This window comes from Populus trichocarpa, chromosome 6 (genome assembly GCF_000002775.5).
Source record: "Populus trichocarpa isolate Nisqually-1 chromosome 6, P.trichocarpa_v4.1, whole genome shotgun sequence".
NCBI classification, from domain to species: domain Eukaryota; kingdom Viridiplantae; phylum Streptophyta; class Magnoliopsida; order Malpighiales; family Salicaceae; genus Populus; species Populus trichocarpa.
The window spans coordinates 559,636-579,701 of NC_037290.2; the positions used below are offsets into that span (position 1 = coordinate 559,636).

At 31.2% G+C, this 20,066-nt stretch overlaps 2 protein-coding genes across 2 annotated transcripts; both read left to right on the forward strand.

The window, feature by feature from the left end:
- Positions 1–3,916: 3,916 nt before the first annotated feature.
- LOC112328053 (extensin) lies at positions 3,917–5,258 on the forward strand. The gene is made up of 3 exons (XM_024604759.2): positions 3,917–4,071; positions 4,200–4,883; positions 4,991–5,258. The coding sequence occupies exons 1-3, from the start codon at positions 4,014–4,016 to the stop codon at positions 5,020–5,022; spliced, it is 774 nt and encodes a 257-aa protein (XP_024460527.2). The 5' UTR covers positions 3,917–4,013; the 3' UTR covers positions 5,023–5,258.
- Positions 5,259–17,920: 12,662 nt separating this feature from the next.
- On the forward strand, positions 17,921–19,044 carry LOC112328050 (36.4 kDa proline-rich protein). The gene is made up of 2 exons (XM_024604739.2): positions 17,921–18,686; positions 18,822–19,044. Exon 1 carries the CDS (start codon positions 17,970–17,972, stop codon positions 18,672–18,674), a length of 705 nt encoding a protein of 234 aa, XP_024460507.1. The 5' UTR covers positions 17,921–17,969; the 3' UTR covers positions 18,675–18,686; positions 18,822–19,044.
- The last annotated feature ends 1,022 nt before the right edge of the window (positions 19,045–20,066 follow it).

Below are 20,066 nucleotides of genomic sequence, written 5' to 3' on the forward strand. Positions count from 1 at the left end.
TTTTATATTTTTAAGGTCGTGTTATTAATCAGAAAAATTGTAAGCTCTATTTACTAAAAAAAAGAGGAAAAACTACAAGCTCTCTTGAAAGAAAACAGGAAAAAAGAAAAATCTTTCAGACAATTTTTACAAAAGCAAATCGAATTCTATGTTAAATTTCGAAGAGAAAAACTTTGCATCAATCGAATTTAAATTAGAAAAGAAGCCAACTGAAAGTTCGGTTCATCAGATGCAATTGAAAATAGTATCCCTCATCTTCTAATTACTACACCGAACAACAGACTATATTAATTTCTTAAACAAAAATAATTTAAAAAAATAACTAAAACATGGTTGAAAAAATCCTACATAATCAATAACAATAAATAAATCTCTGTTGCTGTCGAGAGTTTTTTTAAAAATTAAACTGTATAATTATTTTATTGTTAATATATATAGTTTTATATCAATATATATTATTGGGAAAGATTAGACCAAATCAATATAACTAAAGGAAAGGTCAAATTGTTTTCATGGACAGATACACCTACCAAACAAGTTTGCCACAAGTATCCCAACCGTGAATTTAGCTCACGAAGTCAAAAGTCCTTTGTGATAATTATCAAAGAAAACAGGGAGGACTTTCTTAGTTAAGGTTATCATTTTAAGGCACCCTTCAAGTATATCTATGACAGCTATGTATTGACAGCTTGTGTGTAAGACTAACTAATTGGTAGATGATGCATGATACATGATAAAGTATTTTTTATTTAAAAATATATTAAAATAATATATATTTTTTATTTTTTTAAAATTTATTTTTGATATCAGCACATCAAAACAATCCAAAAAATTAATTAAAAAATTAATTTTAAACAAAAAATAAATTTAAATTTTTATCAAATAGTGTTTGGGTTGCGTTTCCAAATGCTATTAAGACCCATGAAACAAATTAAGAACATGTTAATTAATTCATTTAGAAAAAGAACTAGTACATTAATAAAATAAAATTTTAACTATAGACCGTAACCTGAGGAGAAGCATTGTTCATTTGAAAAGTGTTTTTGTTTTTTGGTTTATAGAATTGTTTATGCTTTGGCTCCTAATTTTTTTTTCTTCTTCTTATTTGATCATTTGATATTATTTTGATATGCAATTACTCTTGGTGATTTGTTTTTCATGCCTTTGTATGTGGATCTCGAGGAGTCAAGGAAATGTTATGTCGCTCGGTTTGACGAAATAAAATTCAATTTTATTAATTTAAAATAATTAGAGCTTTAATTACCAAATTTAAAGCTTAAAGAAATTCTCAATCATTTTTGTATTTTTTGCCAACATTAGAGACTGATTTACACGGACATGGAAAAGTTGGTGGCCCTTTTATAACATTGGTCCCTTAATTTTTTAATGTTTAATTCGACCCCTTCACATTGACTTTATTTGGAATTTGACTTAGTAACCTTTTTTTGTTTGCTTTGATACAAGGATCTCTCAATATTGAGATTTTTTTTGGTACTCGACTAACGCTCGGTTTTGCAAACTAAAACAAAAATTTACTAATTTTAAAAAATTAAGTATTAAGAGATCAAAATTAAAACTAAAACAAATATAGGGATTGGGGTAAGCGAGAAGGGAAAATTGAATATCATGCGTAACACATGCACCATTGTGTGGAGGAAGCCCACTGTGTTCAGGCATCACATGCAGGTTTCTCAGTAGACAAATATCGGTTTTCACGATGATGTTGGAAGCGGCACCACACATTTTTCTCATTGGTTAGACCCATGTTAGCAATGGAGTGGCGGTAAGGTTGTGGCAGGCTTTTTTTTTCTTCTCCTCCCTCTTCTCTCTTCTCTCCTCGGGATTCTAGCTGGCTGCCAAAATTGAAAGATATCTTGTCATTTTGTTTTGGTATTAAATTTGGTCCTCATTCTTTTGATTACTATTTGTTTTGTTTAAGATTGTTTTTAATTTTTTGCAATTTTTCCCTTAGCATTTGGTTTTATTTAATATTTATATCAAGTTCGGTTCTTATTCTTTTGATTGCAATTTGTTTTGTTTTGGATCCTGTTCTTAATTGATTCTTTTTTCAATTTCATCCCTCAACATTTGGTTTCATTGTATTTTATGTCAAATTTAATTCTCATTCTATTGATTACTATTTATTTTGTTTTAAAATGATTTTTTTTCAATTTCATCTTTGAGCATTTAGTTGATTGAGAATTTGACTTCATAATTTTTTCATGTTTGCCTTATATGGAGTAATCTCGACTTTATGAACCGAGTCATGGGTTTGGAAGATTAGCTTAAGCTGACTTCGGTCTGTTTCAGGAAATTTTTTAAAATTATTTTTTTTTCCAATTATATCATTTAATATTGGGTTGGTTAGGGAATGAGATTTGTAGTTTTTCACTTTATTTCTATAGTGTTATCTCAATCTCATGTTTCGGGTCGTATACTTGGCGTGTTAATCTAGGTTCACTCGGGGTTTTATTTTAATTGTTTTTTTTTAAATTGATTTTTTTTCAATTTCACCTTTCAATATTGGATTGTTTTGAGAATTGAGTTTTGTAATTTTATTCAATTTGTATTATATGAGGTTATTCTAGTATCACAACTAGATTGTAGATTTGATGCTCTAACTCAAGTGAACTCGAGTCAATTTTTTTTTTAAACTGATTTATTTTTCAATTTTATTCTTAACATTTTATTTATTGGAAATTGAGCTTAAAAATTGCTTTTCATTTTGTTTTATATGAGGTTATCGCATTCTCATTTAATTTTTACTTTGTTATCAAATAAGATGATGAAGAAATTTTAAGAATATTTGAAGGACATCTTTTCATAATATTGACAAGTGTTTATTTTTTTCATTCAATCATTGTCAAAAAAAATTTATATTTAGTTTGGTTTATTTGCTATCGTTGGTGGTGAAGATAGGAGGTTGATAGGGCTCCGACCCTGTAAAAAATATTTTTTTCTAGCCCCCAACAATTTGTAGTTTTAGCCCTAAAACTAGGAGAGAAAAAAACTTCCCCTAAGATTTTTTTTTCTAATTTGCCCCCTAAATAAATCTTCTAGTTCCACCCCTAGTTATTATTATTATTTTTTAATTATATTATTAAATTAACCAAACTCACATAACTTTACTTTTATAAACCACTAGTGTCGCCTGAGATTTTTCTTTTTTATGTTGAGAAAAAATTTAACCCGGTAAAGAAATGAGCTACCAGTTTAGTGTTGATCTGAACACCATTGGTTTCTATAGCATTAGATGTGAAGTGTCGTGTCAACAAAATGCCATTTATTAAATATGTTAATAGTAACTTAGTATGTGTTTGGTAATTCCATATCTTTTCTCTTGTTTTTTTTTTTTTTTTGTTTCTTTATGTTTTGAGTATCATAATATCAAAATCATTAAAAAAAATAACAATTTAATATATATTTTTTAATTCAAATACAGTATAAACGCAATATCAAACACTTTACTCTGAACTTTTGTAATGTATTATGTTACGGGTTAATATTAAGCATAGAATCAATGGTTACTATTTCCTAAGAACGGACAGTGCCTATGATTCTGGAATCTCAAGTGAAAGAATATTACATAGGACGAAAAGCAAGAAAACAAACATTTGTTATCTTTGAGTAGAAAGCAAGCAATATAAAAGTGAGTTAAACTCCATTTCTTTAATATTTCTCTCTTGCCAAGCAAGCATATATTCCTAGTTAAACAACCTTCTGATTACTCTTTCAATCACACATCTTTGAGTTTTGTGTTGTTGTTACTAAGATAGCTTCTAACATAATTTGTGGCAATGCAAGGGAATAATCTTTAGTTTCTCTAAGTCGATAGGCCCACCTTATGTCCACCTGCTTTTTTCCTACCCTCCTCGCTTTCCTCCACTTTGTAGTTAGTCCTCTCTTTATGGATAAATTATATATCCCCATGAGCTTGCAAGGGGGAAGTCAGAAAATTTTCACTTCTGGAGCTTTGAAGACAGCTACATTTCAAGCCAAGATTACTAGACCTTATGGAGATTATAGTATTTTACGTTCTCGTTATAGCGCCTATCTTCTTCACTCTTAGTGGTAACATGTTTCATTCTTGTTTTTAGAGTTTTTTAGTCTCTTCTATGAATATATTTGGCATGTCTAGTTTGTGTCTATGCACCTGCATTTTCACATCCCCTTCATGCCTATAATTTGTTTTGTTGCAGATGCAAGACTTCCTATGCAATTGTTGGAGAAACCGGAGGTGTCAAATCAAGTGAATATGAAAGCTGATTTAGAATATGGCGCTAGTTCTCCATTGTCCCTCCCACCATTACAATCATTGTCACCACTTTCTTTACCTGATAGTGCTCCTCCCTATTGTATAAACCCACCATTTGGTCCACCATCACCTTCTACAACTTTGCCATCTCCAATAGGCCACATTCCAGCAGCCTCTCCACCACCCTTTGCACCTATTTTACCTATCCAAAACCCACCTCCAAGCCCATCTTATAACTTTGCTTGCCCGCCCACTCACACACCGACTCCGAAATCCCCTCATTATGAGCCTAGCCCACCAAAACGTGTTCCAAGCCCATCTGGCTATCAACCACCGATGGTTTACCCGCCACCTGCCGTGCCGTCACCGCCACATAAGAACCCACAATATGCTGTTTGGTGTGTGGCAAAACCAACAGTGCCTGATTCAATAATCCAAGAGGCCTTGGACTATGCTTGCGGGTCGGGTGCCGAATGCAAACAAATTCAGCCCAATGGGCATTGCTTTCAGCCCAATACACTGGTTGCTCATGCTTCATATGCTTTCAATAGTTGCTGGCAGAAAACAAAGGTTCGTGGGGGCACTTGTGATTTTGGTGGGAGTGCCATGCTTGTCACAATTGATCCAAGTAAGTATGAATACAATTTCAAGGAGGAGAAGAAATGCTAATAATATTTTCCCTTTTTAGCTAACAATGTTGATAATTACTAATTAATCTCTTCATGATTGCTGCAGGTTATAATGACTGCAACTTCATCAATAATTGAGCACCAAGGATACAGACACTTTCATAGACCAGCCAGTCCACTGAGTTCAGTGCACTGGTGTCGGGAATATAGTTGAAGACAATACTTTTTGTTACAAAATTAATATTCTTGTTGAATTTATAGGGTTTTAGCCAATGAGTTAAAACGTATTGCTGTGATATTTTCTAGTTGTTTCACATTTTGTATACGAAACTTCTATATCTTTTGCATCTATGTATTCAGATTTATGGACAGCATTTTCATTGGCCTCAGGAAAAACAACGTTGGACTTAATAACTTGGGGATACAGTAACCTATCCATGATTTTTAAGATTATACCTAAAATCATGCAGGCATCCTTTGACTTCTTACATTTATCGACCAAATGGCACATAAGAGTAAATATAATTCTCACTTCATCAATCTAATTTAACTCAACAGGTTTGGTTAGGTAGCTAATGAGTTTGCTCCCTCTAATGATCATATACAATTCACACAATAACATTCATTTTTTTCGTGTTATAATGGAGTCGTAACTCTACCCAGCACTTTGTGCTTAAAAATAATTTGAATATATCCAAAATAAAAGGAATATTTACTTTCCTGAACATCCAAAGAGGTGAGGAGATTACAGTGTTGAGAAACACTTTCCTGAACCTACTAAGCTAGCACCACCACTGTTGCAGCTCAATGAAGTAAGCTTTACTCATCCAGACCGATCGGATTTCAAGTTGTCCAACGTTGATGTGGGTATCGATATGGGGACTCACGTTGCTATTGTTGGACCCAACGGGGATGGAAAATCTACTCTGCTCAATCTTCTTGAAGGTGATTTGCTACCAACTGAGGTTGAAAGTGCGGCAGAGTCAGAAGTTGAGGATTGGAAGGTGTTAGAGTGAATGAATTTAAATAAAGATGTGTCGTTAAGAGGATGTGTTTGTTTGTTTTTAAGAAGTAATATCAACATTGTCTATAAAGACAATTCTGACAATGTTTTATAGATCAAGAACAGTTCTCGTCTTTCTAGAACTCATGTTTTTACGTTTTCTCTTGCCAAAATCTTACTCTCCTTTCTAAGGAGAGTAATTAAGAGTCTTGTTGGTTCGAACAATAAATTATTTTAAAATCATAGGAATGATTCTTGTTTCAATTTAAAAATTAAAAGTTAATAATCTATCAACAAACTTTTTTTATATGTTGATTTATATGTCTTTTAATGCTCTGTACCTAATTATTAGAGTAGGAGGAACAGTAAAAGGTACTCGCATCACTTTGTGGATCTTCTCATGAAACACCAGTTCAGTGCCTCCTCCGTCTCCGTCCGGACCAAGAAGGCCTTAGCAAAGTGGAGGCTGTTCGAGAGAAGCTTGGTAAATTTGGACTTGAGCAAAATCATCTTACACCTATAGCAAACCTATCAGGGCGGCAGAAAGCCAGGATTGTTCTCACATCAATATACATACCGAGGCCTCACATTCTGTTACTGGATGAACCGACCAATCATCTGGATATGCAGAGTATAGACGCATTGGCCGATGCACTGGAAAAATTCACCGGTGGAGTTTTCCTGGTCAGTCATGACTCTAGGTTGATATCGCGTGTCTGTCATGGTGAAGAGAAGAGTGAAATTGGGGTGGTGGAAGATGGAACTCTGGATACTTTCCCTGGAACATTTGAAGAGTACAAAGAGGAGCTTCGAACCTAGATTAAGGCTGAGGTTGATGATTGAGGCTATTGTTATGAAACTTTGTTCTCTGCATCATTTGCTTCATAAGAATTTGTTTGCAGTTGTTGCATTTGTATTTGACTAATACAAATGGCATATCCTTCTTTCCTTGCAACAATCAAAGACAAGAGGATCTTGTTCTCTTGGTGTTTGGTGGAAGATGGAAGAACATTTTGTTTTCTTTCTTTGTTTTTATTTATTTAATTCATAAAATCTTGTTCTCTATAACATTTTGAAATGGTTACTAGATAACTTAGAAAAGTTACCAGAGATATAACTAACTTGTGGCAGCCAAGCATTCATAGCGATATTACTTTTTGATCTTTTGATGTCGGCTTTTCCTAATACTGTGAAGGTGTTTACAATTCATGGGCTTATATTGACTTCCTGTTTCTCCTTCCTTTCTTTTGCTCAGATGAGAACCTTTATGATACCTCTGATGTGCTCCTCGCCTGAAATAACAAGTATGGACAGGAATTCTGAAACTAGTTTAGTCCTTATAAGGTGTGTTCTTCCTTGCTTGCTTCAGGTTCAACCAGGCTTAGATTGAAATTGTGTTCCCTTCAATGGTGCAATCTTGATCAATTACATTAGTCATCAACTGGTTAGCCAAATGTATATTTTAAGCTACTAACATCTGATCATATGTATAGCTTCTCAAATTCTGTAAACTTAACTGGAATCTTTACACTTGATGACTTCCTGAGATCAAAATGCAACCAACTCAGGTCGTCTAGGCATAGGTGAAAGGGTAAAAAATGCATTCTTCAAAGTATCTCCATGTGACAAATCTAGTTTTAAGAGTTTGCGAAAGCCTGAGAATCCCAAGTAGAAACATTCAGTGTTATTGCAGTGTGAATAAGGCTGTTTTCAGATTGTTCAATGGTGATAGCAAGTTAAACGAGTCAAAACTTGGAAAAAACAAAAACAAAAACAGAGGCCTGTTATCAAGAGAAGCAGGGGAAGCATTGCCTGTAATGATGGTTGGAAGGCAAAGACAACATCTGATATTAACTGAAAGAGTTCCTTTTTAGAGAGGGCATAGCCCTTAAAGATATTGTTTTGACACTTGGTCCTATAGTATCGATTATTGACAAAAACACCCTTGTGATTTCTACTGAGAAATTGGATCTTGATTTAATGTGTACTGGCATATTGCTATTGCTTTTATAACGGGTTAATAATAATTATTTTAATATAAAATAATATTAAAATATAAAGAATATTTTAAATATCTTGTATCAATATGCGTCAACAACTTTTAAAATAAAAAATAAAAAAGATAATATCCTTGTGTTTCTCTGAATATCTATGATGTAGTTTACAATACAAATATTTTATGTATATAATATAATACTATATTTTTTCCATGAATTTTAAAATATAAGATAAGTTGATATTGATGTAGTTTTTACTGTTACAGGTTAAAAAAAAAGTACTGGGGAGCAGGGTGGCCCTAGCCTGGGCCTAGCCCACTAAAGTTAAATTTTTATCCAAAACCATCATATAATTAAATTTCTAATGACAAATAGTGGTCCATCAAAACCACAAGCAGACAGTCTAGGCCCCCTTTCCACAAAGTCTAGATAGCCTCGAACCACAAGTGTGTGCCCAAAGCACACGGTGCCTGATCAGGTCATGCTGTGTTCCCACATGCTCTTGATAATTGCTAGAGAAACTTGTGGTGTGAAACAGTAATGCTTGTTATAGCTGAGATCCACCTACATAATATCATGATGACCCACATGTATTGCAATAAAACATTAGAGTAAATTGTAAGAGAATGGCATGCCGTGCAGAGGGAAAATGTTACATTTGTACTGTTCTAACAAGCTTTAATTTGTTATATTGTAAGGAATTAGAAAAACTCTTAAATCTAATATTGGTTGGTCAATTAGAACAAAATGAGTGTAATATAATATGCTCAGTTTATTATAGATTGATTTATCTTGATTCGATATTCTAGATATATTATTTCTTCTTCATAATCGAGTATTCATATATATAAATACAACATATTTAATTCCATAAAAAATACCAATAACTAATCGTAACCTTTTAAGCTTTACTCAGTATTCACTAGCTAATCCTCTGATTGAATAATATATATATATATATATATCTTCCCCTTTTACATTCTTTTGAAATCATTAAAAAGAAGAAGAATTGCAGGGACATGATAAATTCTTCAGTCGACGACTTCATCTCACATATAGATGGACAAACCAGAATTCTCGCAAGAGATAGCGCAACCTTGGTGCATGAATTGTTGAAATATTGTGATGACTGTCGGCATGCAGTAGGGTAGCAAAATGCCATGGTTAACCAAGCTAACAGCATTCACATCACAATTTTGGCAACAAAAATTAGCCCGCGATTGTTTACTTTTTAGATTCAAAACAACAATCTCGTAACACCACATGGCAATGCAAAAAGAACTCATGACTTTCATGGTTTCTTGAATGGCCTTTAACCAACAAGACAAAGTACTGCCATGGAGTTTGAGATAATCTCCAAATCCACTTAATTAGATGTGTATGAGATAACATCCGTAAGTCTTGCCAGCTAGTTGTTGCATGGAGTCTAGCTTGAATTCTATGCACAAGCTGTCATGGTGGGGTATTACTTTGCTGTTAGGTTCTAGTCTTCTAGTGCTTTGGCATGGGGGGCCATGATATATATATTGATAAATGAACCAAGACAAGAAAAATCTTACTATATGAGTACAGCAGGATATTGTAAAACTTGGAATGTGACATTAATTTGTATTGGGATTTAGTGGGGAAAAATGAAAATGAAAGGAACATATAGAGAAAGTTCATGTGGATCTTAACGTCTTGATTAGACTGAATTCAGATAGCAATCACTGTACCATCACTAGTCAGTGTCACTTGGGGTGATAGAGAGTTCATTTTGATGAAAGCCTGGTTGAATATATACGTTTTGGAATGACTAAAAAAGAATATGATACAAAAAAAAGACGAACGCCAATATTATAAAATAATAATCCTAGAATAATTATCTTAATTTAAAATTTTAAAATAATAAATAAGTTTTTATATATATTCTTAAGTGAAGTTTTTAAAATTTTAAATTTAAACAAAATCAAAATAGCATATGTTTAGTTTTAGTAATTAAAATGAAAAGGATGAGATCTGAACTATTCATTATTAATTTGATTATAAAAGCTTTTATATTATATAAAAAAAATTATATCAATAAATAAAATTTTAAAATATAATATATATTATTTTCCGACAGTCACATGGAATTTGTCTGTCCTAACATGTATACCATGTCCTGTCAAGGTGTGAACTGTGAAGTAAGAAATGTTGTCTTTCTTGACATGGAGACCATGTCCTGTCAAGGTGTGAAGTCAGAAATTTCCCAAATCTTTTAACCTCGTCGGCCATTAGCCATGTGTAATTAGGCTTAACTGGTAGTAGTTTGCTAAGCTTTGCTTTATAACTAATATGAGATTACCCTGTTTAATCTGAGGACTCCTACATGCATCAAAATAATCAGTTTGGTCTGATCGATGATTTTAGTCATTCAACTAATCTAGGTTGATATAATGGAGCATGTACGGAAGGCTTAAATCAAGCTACATTAACCCCCCAAAATTTTTTTATCAAAAAACATGATTTATTGGAATTCACTCGAGTTTTTTTTATAAATATTTTTTTTAATTTTAATCTTTAATATTAAGTTTATTAAAAATTAAATTTAATAATTTATCTTTTTTTGCTTTTTTATCCTCGCCTCATTATTTAGATCATAAGTTTGACCGGTTAACCCTGGTTGACTCGAGTTATTTTTTGTGTTTTTTTTTAATTGATTTTTTTTTCAATTTCATCTTCCAACACTAGATTGATTGAGAATTGAGTTTCATATTTTATTTTAATTTTCTTCTTATTGTATTATCCCGATCTCATAACTCAAGTCATGAATTTAACATGTTGACTCAAATCATTTTTATGGATCTTTTTTTTAATTAACCTTTTTTCAATTCAACATTGAGTTTTTTTGGAAATTGAGCTTCATAATTTTTTTTTTCTAAAGTGATATCGTGGTTTTATGACTCGATATGTTGATTAACAAGCTAACTTGAAATGACCCGAATAGAGCCAATATGTTGTCGTCTCAATGTTTATATATAAAAAAATATCATCTTAAATATTTATTTTAAGTCAAACTATGTTTTTCTCGGTCATTCGGGTTAACTTTAGACCCGCTAAAGAGATTGAGTCATATCATATCAATCCTCACATGGTTTAAATTTGTTTCTACTAAAAAAATATTAACAAAACCTAAATATTTTTATATGTTAAAAAAATTGATCTGACCCGTAACGTACCACATCCTAATGATATAGTAACTTAATATTTTGAATAAACAATTATTTTAAAACAATTAAAAATAAAAAGCAAAAGAATCTTTTTTAAATAAAGAGAATAGTAATAATATTTTTAAATGGATCCCATATAAAATTATTTAGCTCATTAAATCACTTGGGTCATCCAAAATAATGGTGAGTAGGCTCATCTAATAAAATATCTTTACAACTAAGGATACTAGACAATTTTAATTTACAAATCAATAATTATAATTTCATTAACATTAAAAAAAACTAAAAGAGAGGGGAGGATTTATTGTATCATTCTTCTCAAAACACTATTCACTAGATTATTGTTTTCTTCTTCTTTTGACTTGAGTCATTTTTTATGTTTTTTTTAATTATTGTTTTTTTAATTTTATCATTCAACACTAGGTTGAATGAGAATTGAGTTTCATAATTTGTTTTAATTTGCTTTATATTGGATTATCTTGATCTCATAACTCAGGTCATGGGTTTAGTAGGCTAGCCTATGTTAACTCGACTTATTTTTGTGGGTCCTTTTTTTAATTTATTTTTAAATTTTTCATTCTATCATGGGTGTGATAATCTTATTTTTCATAAAACAATTAATATACAGCCTTTTTCCAACATGTTTTAGGTCATAAAAAGATTATCTATCAAAAATTAAAAAGCATATGCATGCATATCAATAAATAAATTGAGAATTATATTTGTTAATAAATATATATTTAAAAAGTCGCCAATGATAAGTAAAGACTAGCTGAAAAAATCAAGAGATAGATGTAGACCAAGATATTTGATCTTACAACACGGGTCATGTACCTAGTTATGTTTAATAACTTTCTTTCTTTGAATAATATTTTTTAATCAAATGATTGTATGTGCTAATAAAACATCAAAAAAGTTATTGACGATAATTAAAGATTAAACTCGAAAAATAAAGAGATAGATGTAGATCAAAATATTTGATCTCACAACATGCATCATGTAACTCGTTTTGTCTATTAACTTTGTTTCTTAAAGTAAATTTTTTATTTAATATAAGGATAATAGAATTGGTCCACGCTACGCCTCATATCGGAGCAAGATTTTTTTCAAACACAAAAAAAATGTCTAGGCATCACTAACATGTTTCTTTAAAAATAGATTTTAACCATGAATTCAAAATCTAAAATAGTTTGGCATGTTTTAAAAAATATATTGCATGGATTTTACAACAAGTTTGTAAAATTCCAAAAGATTTTGACCTATATTTCAAAAATATTAAAAATTTCTTTTTGGCAAAAGAATATATTTTTCACTCTTAATATAAGGATAAAAAATCTACAAAAGAGTTAATATCTAAAATATTATTAGGGATAATAATTTATTATTACTCACCTTTAATAAAAGGATGAAAAAAACTACTTGAGGTTAATATCCGAAATATTATTGGTAGTAATATAACTCATTCATTTATAATATAAAGATAAAAAATCACAAGGAATTTTATCTAAAATATTATTTGAAATGGTGCAATAGCCAAAAATTTCAATTTTACCCTAAAAGAAGCCTCAAAGATAATTGAGAACATTTCACCATTCTAGACTAAGTCATTGACTTAGGAAACCAGGATTTATTCATCGTAACAAACCCATCATAGTAAACTAATAAGAAATAGAAATATCATCGGACTATAACAAATAAAGAGAAAAAACAATACACCTTACCTTACGTAGGGCATACTAAGGGTGTAAATACCTTATCTTTACACAACTAGTTCCTTGTCAAGAATCTCTAAAAGACCAGTTAGGGTTTCTAGTAACCATAATACTATGTGATAACTCCCTTATCAAACCAAAGATCATTCTGGAAAACAATCACCTGAAAAGTGTCGTCGCCACGCTACGCTGCCAAGAGGAGGGTACAATAAACATTGTAACTTAACATCACCCTCTGAGATAAGTAGCATGTTGTCTGTTAGGCTAGATTCTGGTTACCACTATGATGGCTGGAAAGTCGAGGCAATAGCTTTTTACCCTGTAAACCTATTGCTAAGTCATTTCAACCCAAAAACACCTTACCAACACCATTAGTACATCTAGAAATCAATTTATCAATCCCATAAACAAAAAAAAAGGTCTAAAACCTGAAATGAAATCAACTACATAGATATGTTTTTTAGGTAACATTGAGGCTCTACATAACCACCATCAAACTCCTACATCGCATAGAACCCTTGGACACCGAGAACAATTATTTTGGTGGTAAAAAATGGCGTGAAAAGTGAATTTCTCTCTTAATAGTGGAATCCTGCAATCCCTCTCTCCTCTCTTAAATCAGGGAGTGAAAATAATAAAAATAAACTTTTGCAATAAAATTGAATTGCAATAAAATTTGAGGGATCGAATGGGTATACTTTGGAAATTTGGAGGACTAAATAGAGATTTTCACGAGAACGTTGAACCCACCATCCATTTTCGATGTCTTTTACATATTGGTCCATGTTCTTTCAATCTTGTACTTGGTCAATAAATTTGAATCAATTATCCTTTAATTTGGCTCCAAAAGGATGCAATCGTTTAAAAAATAAAGTTTGAAGATCAAGATGAAAAAATAGAAAAATTTTGAGATGTGAATCCACAATGAAATGTGAGAGAATAAATAGTGATTTTTGTTACAGTAAATCTTCCACCCTTTTAGTGTTTTATATAATAGTATTTATAATGTGAGTCATTTGTTCACAAGTGCATTGCAGGTATGCATACAAAGAGATTGTAACGATATGATATTTTTGAGGTTGTGAAACTCAAAATTTTATTAAAGAATGTAATTGAATGGACATGATTTGAATAATACTAGCCATTTAACCCGCACTTTTTTAAAAAAACAATATCGAGTATGTAGGTTGCTTCAATGTGTTTTTTTATATTAAAAAAATTCAAAGTGTAAATTGAAAAGCCTATGCAAACATCTAATTAAATAAATCAATAATAATTTATTTAAATAAATAAAATATCGTTAACAGTAACTAAGAAAAAAAATTTAAAAAATAAGAGATGAATGCAGATCAAGATATTCAATCACATAAATGAGACATTCAACCAATTGTATTTACTGAATTTATTTATTTAAATAAATAAAAGATAAATTCACTCTCTAAAAAACTCGGGACTTAAAAGATAATAAATACAAATGAAACTAACTAAATAAACTCATGCCATAAAAAATATTAAGCAATGACAAACACATCAACAATATTATTTAAAAATGAATATTTCTTATTATAAAAAATAAACTTCATTTGTATAAAAAAAAAATATAGATGAATTAGAATAATATCTTGAAAAATAAAATAGAAACAGAGCAACTAAAAAAAACTTATATTAAAAAAAGCATGCAAAACACGTGATCTAAGTCACGAGAGCGGGATAAACTCATAAGAAAAACTTGAAGATAATCACAAAATAAATATTATATAAAAAAAGTAATGCAGAACAATAAGATCGTACAAAGTCAAATCTCCAATAAATTAAATGCCGAAAGATGAAACCATGCGAAAAAATCAATTACACAAAAGCTATAAGAAATTGAGGGTGAAAAAAAAATTTAATTACAGGGATACAAATTTTCAACTGGAGGGTTAAATTGAATTTAAAAATAGCTTTGATAAAAGGAAAAATAAATCAAAAGAATGGGGGTCAAACTAAAAAAAAATAAAACAAAAACTTTGATTGAAGGATGAAATTGAAAGCCAAAAACAACTTCAACAAAAGTGTTAAGGCAACAATAAAAAAAAAGGGACCGAAATAAAAAAAAAAACATATGAGAAATTGCAATTGAAAGACTAAAAATTCTATAAATTGAATAAGAATTGAATAATAAATGAAAAGAATGGGGACTAAAATTAAAAAAAAAAACATATGAGAAATTTCAATTAAAGGACTAAGTTGAAAACAAAAAAACTTATATAAATTGAAAAAGAATGAAATAATAAATTAAGAGAATAATGAATGAAATTAAAAGGTAAGAAAAAAAAGAGAACAATGTTGTACATTACCTATTAAGAGATAGAAACTAAAGGGGGGGAAATCAAACGACCACCGGCGACAATCCGATCATCGTAAGCTGCCACACGCTATTTCACGTGGAAGAGGACACAGTGGTGCATTAGAGAGATGGCGGAAGGCCAATTTCAGCCATAAAATAATGTCACACGAGCTACTTAAATGGCGTAGACGCAACTCACTAGCTGATGCGTGTTGAACAGGCACCAGTAACGTTTCTAATTTAAAAATTTTAAAATAATATGAAAATACCAGAAATACCCTCGTGACCCTGGCAATTACATAAAAAACCCGTGTGAAAGTATAAAAATACCGCTAAATGCAAAGATTATTTTTTGTATTTTTTATGGTTAAAGATGTACTTTCATTGTGTATAGATATTTGAAAACCCTAAAAAACCTTTATCTAGCAGCCCAATATTTTTTTGACCTTAGGAAAAATAAGTATTTTTATTGTTAAGAAGCTTGTGAAAAGTCAAGAAAGCTCTTGGTCAATTATTTTAATTTTTGTTGATTTTTTGAGTAAAAAAATATATTTACAATGCTGGAAAATTTAAAAAGATATAAACACCCCTATAAAATCTTTTAACGATTAATAGGCTCGTGAAAAAAACCAAAGCACTCTCCCTCTCAAGGCTTCGTCTTTTTCCAGTCAAGGGCAATATAATAATTCATTAATTCCATTATCGACTCCCATGAGTTTTAGTGTTTTTGTTAAATATCCTAAAGGGACCATAGGAGGGAAATGAAAAAAAAAGAATAAAAAAAAGGATAAAAAGATGTAAGAAAAGAACGGCAAAGCAGAACTATAATGGATTATACGTAACCTAATCTTTGGAGCAATTATGCAGATGAAGCCATGTTTGTTGCTTGGAAATTATAATGCAAGAAAAACACATACCAAACCGGCGACTTTCACTGTTGTAAATGTTGTAAGCATATGGCCGACACCATTGGATTCATTAGACAGTACTCTATGATCTACAAGTCTATCGTAGAGTACTGCCAAAAACAAATCCGAGTAAGTGGCTTGTCCTGCCTCTTATGTAGTTCTTCGTATGAAGATTTTCATTGGATTCATTAGACAGAGTAATCTATGATCTACAAGTCTATCATAGAGTACTGCCAAAAACAATCCGAGAGAGTCTGCCTCTCATGTAGTTCTTCGTATGTAGATTTTTTCTCTCCAAGGAAATTGCATATTTCATTTGATAGGTGACTCAGTACTCTACAGTTACGATTTAAGATTTAATTCTTGAAGGAGATCGATAGTAAATTGTTCCTTATAGTACAACATTCTAATGTGAATACATTTTTTAAATCAATGTTATTAAATATAATATGAGCTGACAGATTAATCTGGTTACTCGTTAACTCAGGATTTGATACAGATAATATTTCAAATTAAATTAGATAAAAATTAACCCCATCAAATTAAATTAGCAGCGATAGCCAAGAACGAGCGCAGCAAGGCTCTTCAAGTTAAGATGCCCTCTATCTAAACACCGAGTTATTTGATTCCGTGTAGTCCTTAAAAGTTGAACTGTGCATGACACCGATGCCAATGCTTTTGCCCCAAAATCCAATTTGACATATGGCAACAAAAACTAATTGAATAAGTCAATCAATGATGACAAAAGATACATTAAAATATTGGACTGAAAATAATGTGTGCATGAATTCAGATCTACCACTAGATTGGTGTTACCCATGATGTCGCAGGCAGAACTAAAAAAACATTTAATCAAAAAACAAAGTTCAGAAGATTATTATATTCTTAAAGAATTAAAAGAGATTTGATAATTATATTAAATATTTATTAATTTAATAATATAATAAAAAAATAAAGCAATAACAACAACAAATAAATTTAAAGAAAATATTGGCGTGAGTAAAGTTAGGTCAACACTTGAAACTTGTGATACAGCACACGAGATCGAGATAACACTATAAAAAAAAATACCATGAAAAATCAATTAAAAAAACTTGAAAAAAAAGATATAAACTAATCCGGTCAAATCTTTTAAACTTGTGACCCAAAAGATTAACAAAATCTTTATCAATAAAATATTGAAAGATAAAATTATAAAAAAAATCCAATAAAAAAGAATTAAAAACAAAACAAATAATAATAAAAAATAAGAATCAAATCTAATATAAAATAAAATGAATTAAAATACTGAGGAATGCAATTGAAAAAATAATTTAATTAAGATAATGATATAAAATATTGAAGGATGTAATTAAAAAAAAATTCAATTAAAAAATAATATAAAATATTGAGGAATGCAATTGAAAAGATAATTTAATTGAGAGAATAATTAAATAAAAATAAAATTAAAAGAAATGAATATCAAATCTAAAACCAAATAAGGATTCAATTGAAAGAAAATTTTGTTTGTGTGGAAAATCTAAAATAAAACAAATAAAAAATTAATAATATTTTTTATAATAAAATACTTGATTAAACTCTATAATAACAAAAATAACTATAAGAAAAAGACAAAAAAAAATTAAATTTATTTTGCAAATAAAATTAAAAAGTTAAAACTGACTTAATTTGTTCGCTGGTACTGTTTTTTTTCCCCCTCCGAGGGCACATTAATCATTTTATTGTTCAGTAAACAGAAAAACACTATTATACCCTGCAGCAAAGACTATTTGTGCGCTGTTGTCAAGGGCAAAAGCATCTTTTTGTTGACAATGAGCCTAGAGCATAAGTAAAAATGGCTACAGTAAATCTACTACCTTTCTAATTAATAACGTCTATAAGAATGCTAGCATGCATGACTTAAGCTTCATATTCACTTGAGAACTCAGTAAAGTAAGGAGACACGATGGCTAAGTTTGCTGTGGCTAATCTCTTGATCCTTCTTTTGAACTTGGGCGCTTTGCTCACTTCACTTGCTTGTCCCACTTGCCCTTACACACCTCACCCTAAACCACCGAAGCGTCCTCCAATAAAGCCACCAAAGCCTCCTGTGACTCCTCCAATAAAGCCACCAAAGCCTCCTATAAAGCCACCAAAACCTCCTGTGACTCCTCCTATAAAGCCACCAAAGCCTCCTATTAAGCCACCAAAGCCTCCTGTGACTCCTCCTATAAAGCCACCAAAGCCTCCAGTGACTCCTCCAGTAATACCAATACCACCAACTCTTCCTCCACCAAAGCCTCCAGTGACTCCTCCAGTAATACCAACACCACCAATTCTTCCTCCACCAGAGCCTCCAGTAATACCAACACCACCAATCGTGAAGCCACCACCAACACCGCCGAAGCAAGAGACTTGCCCCATTGACACTCTCAAGTTAGGCGCATGTGTGGATGTCCTAGGTGGACTAGTCCACATTGGTATTGGCAGTAGTGCCAAGGATGAATGCTGCCCACTACTGGAAGGTCTTGTAGACTTGGATGCTGCTGTATGTCTTTGCACCGTTATCAAGGCTAAGCTTCTCAACATCAATCTTATTCTACCCATCGCTCTTGAGCTCCTTGTTGACTGTGGCAAGAACCCACCTGAAGGGTTCAAGTGTCCTTCCTAATTATACAATTAGGTACTGCCTAGCTTCAATCTTCAGGGTTTTGCTATATACATATATATAATTTTTTTCTTGATTGTGAGTAGATCATGTTCAGTTAATTAGAAAAATATTAATTCATAGTTTGTATTCTATGTTTGATCATTGCAGGTTCTGGTGTAACATACAGACGATACATGTGTGTGGGCTTGAAATCATAAAGAATAACTGCACTAGCTAGGGATCTTCATGTGTCTAACTACGCGAGAGATCTTCAAGTGGCTAGAATGAAGCATACTTCAATAGGATATCCTGTGTTTTGTTCTCCTAGTGGATTTTCTTATGTTCCTCTTTTCCCTTTACGATATAATATACTGTCTTAATTTGCTTTGCTTATCATGTGTTATACTCTGTCGTGGAGCCGGGGTTTATGTTATTTACACGTGACTCGCTTATAATTAATTTAGGGACTGTTTATTTTCCCAAAGTGTTTTTTTTTTAAAAAAATATTTTATTTTAAATTAATATTTATTTTTATGTTTCCAAATCATTTTAATTTTAATATAATATCAAAAATAATTTTTAAAAATTAAAAAAAAAATTATTTTATTATATTTTTAAATAAAAAAACACTTTAAAAATAACCAGAAATATATTCCCAAACACCATCTTGATATCTAAATAAATTCGTATTTCATTCGGCCTGAGTGTCCCAATTTTCTCCTCTAAAACAAAGGTGATGGTTTCTAGGCCCCTAGAATATTCCAACAAATATGAAGCGTCCAGCATTAAACAGCCTTCATGCATCCAGAACCAATTATCACATGAATTTAGGCATAATTAAGAGAATTCCCCTCTCAAGAAACTTGTTTTTGCAAGTGTTATAATTGTCAAAGTCTAATTCTTTATGTATTCTTATCACTGCAGTGATCACTTAATGTTTAATTTGATCAAAATGTGATGAGCATGGCTTGCATATGTGCTTTTGATTTTGTCTGTATTTGAACAGTTTGTTTTTATAGGAGAGAAATTAGAACATGAATTTCCTTACGAGACAAGGATTATGGATGAACGTTAAGCTAATTTAAATGGATTGGCTTTTTTTTTTTTTTTTTTTGCTTATTGTGTGTTTACTCGGCTGTTGACCAAGACCATCTCTCTCTCTCCAGAAAATTCTTGTGATGTGACCTAAAGTACTATAAATGGGCAGTAATGGGTTCGCCTGAAAAGCTAGAAATAGAAAAAGAAAAGGAAATTAATTATACTGGCATGGAATGGACTCTTATGCACGTACGTATTTTATGTGCTCAAAATATTGGAGACCCATAACATGACCGAGAATGTATGGCTACTAAGAAGAAACGACCTACTATGAGCTAAAATCTTATGATGTGACCTCAATTTAATGCTATATAT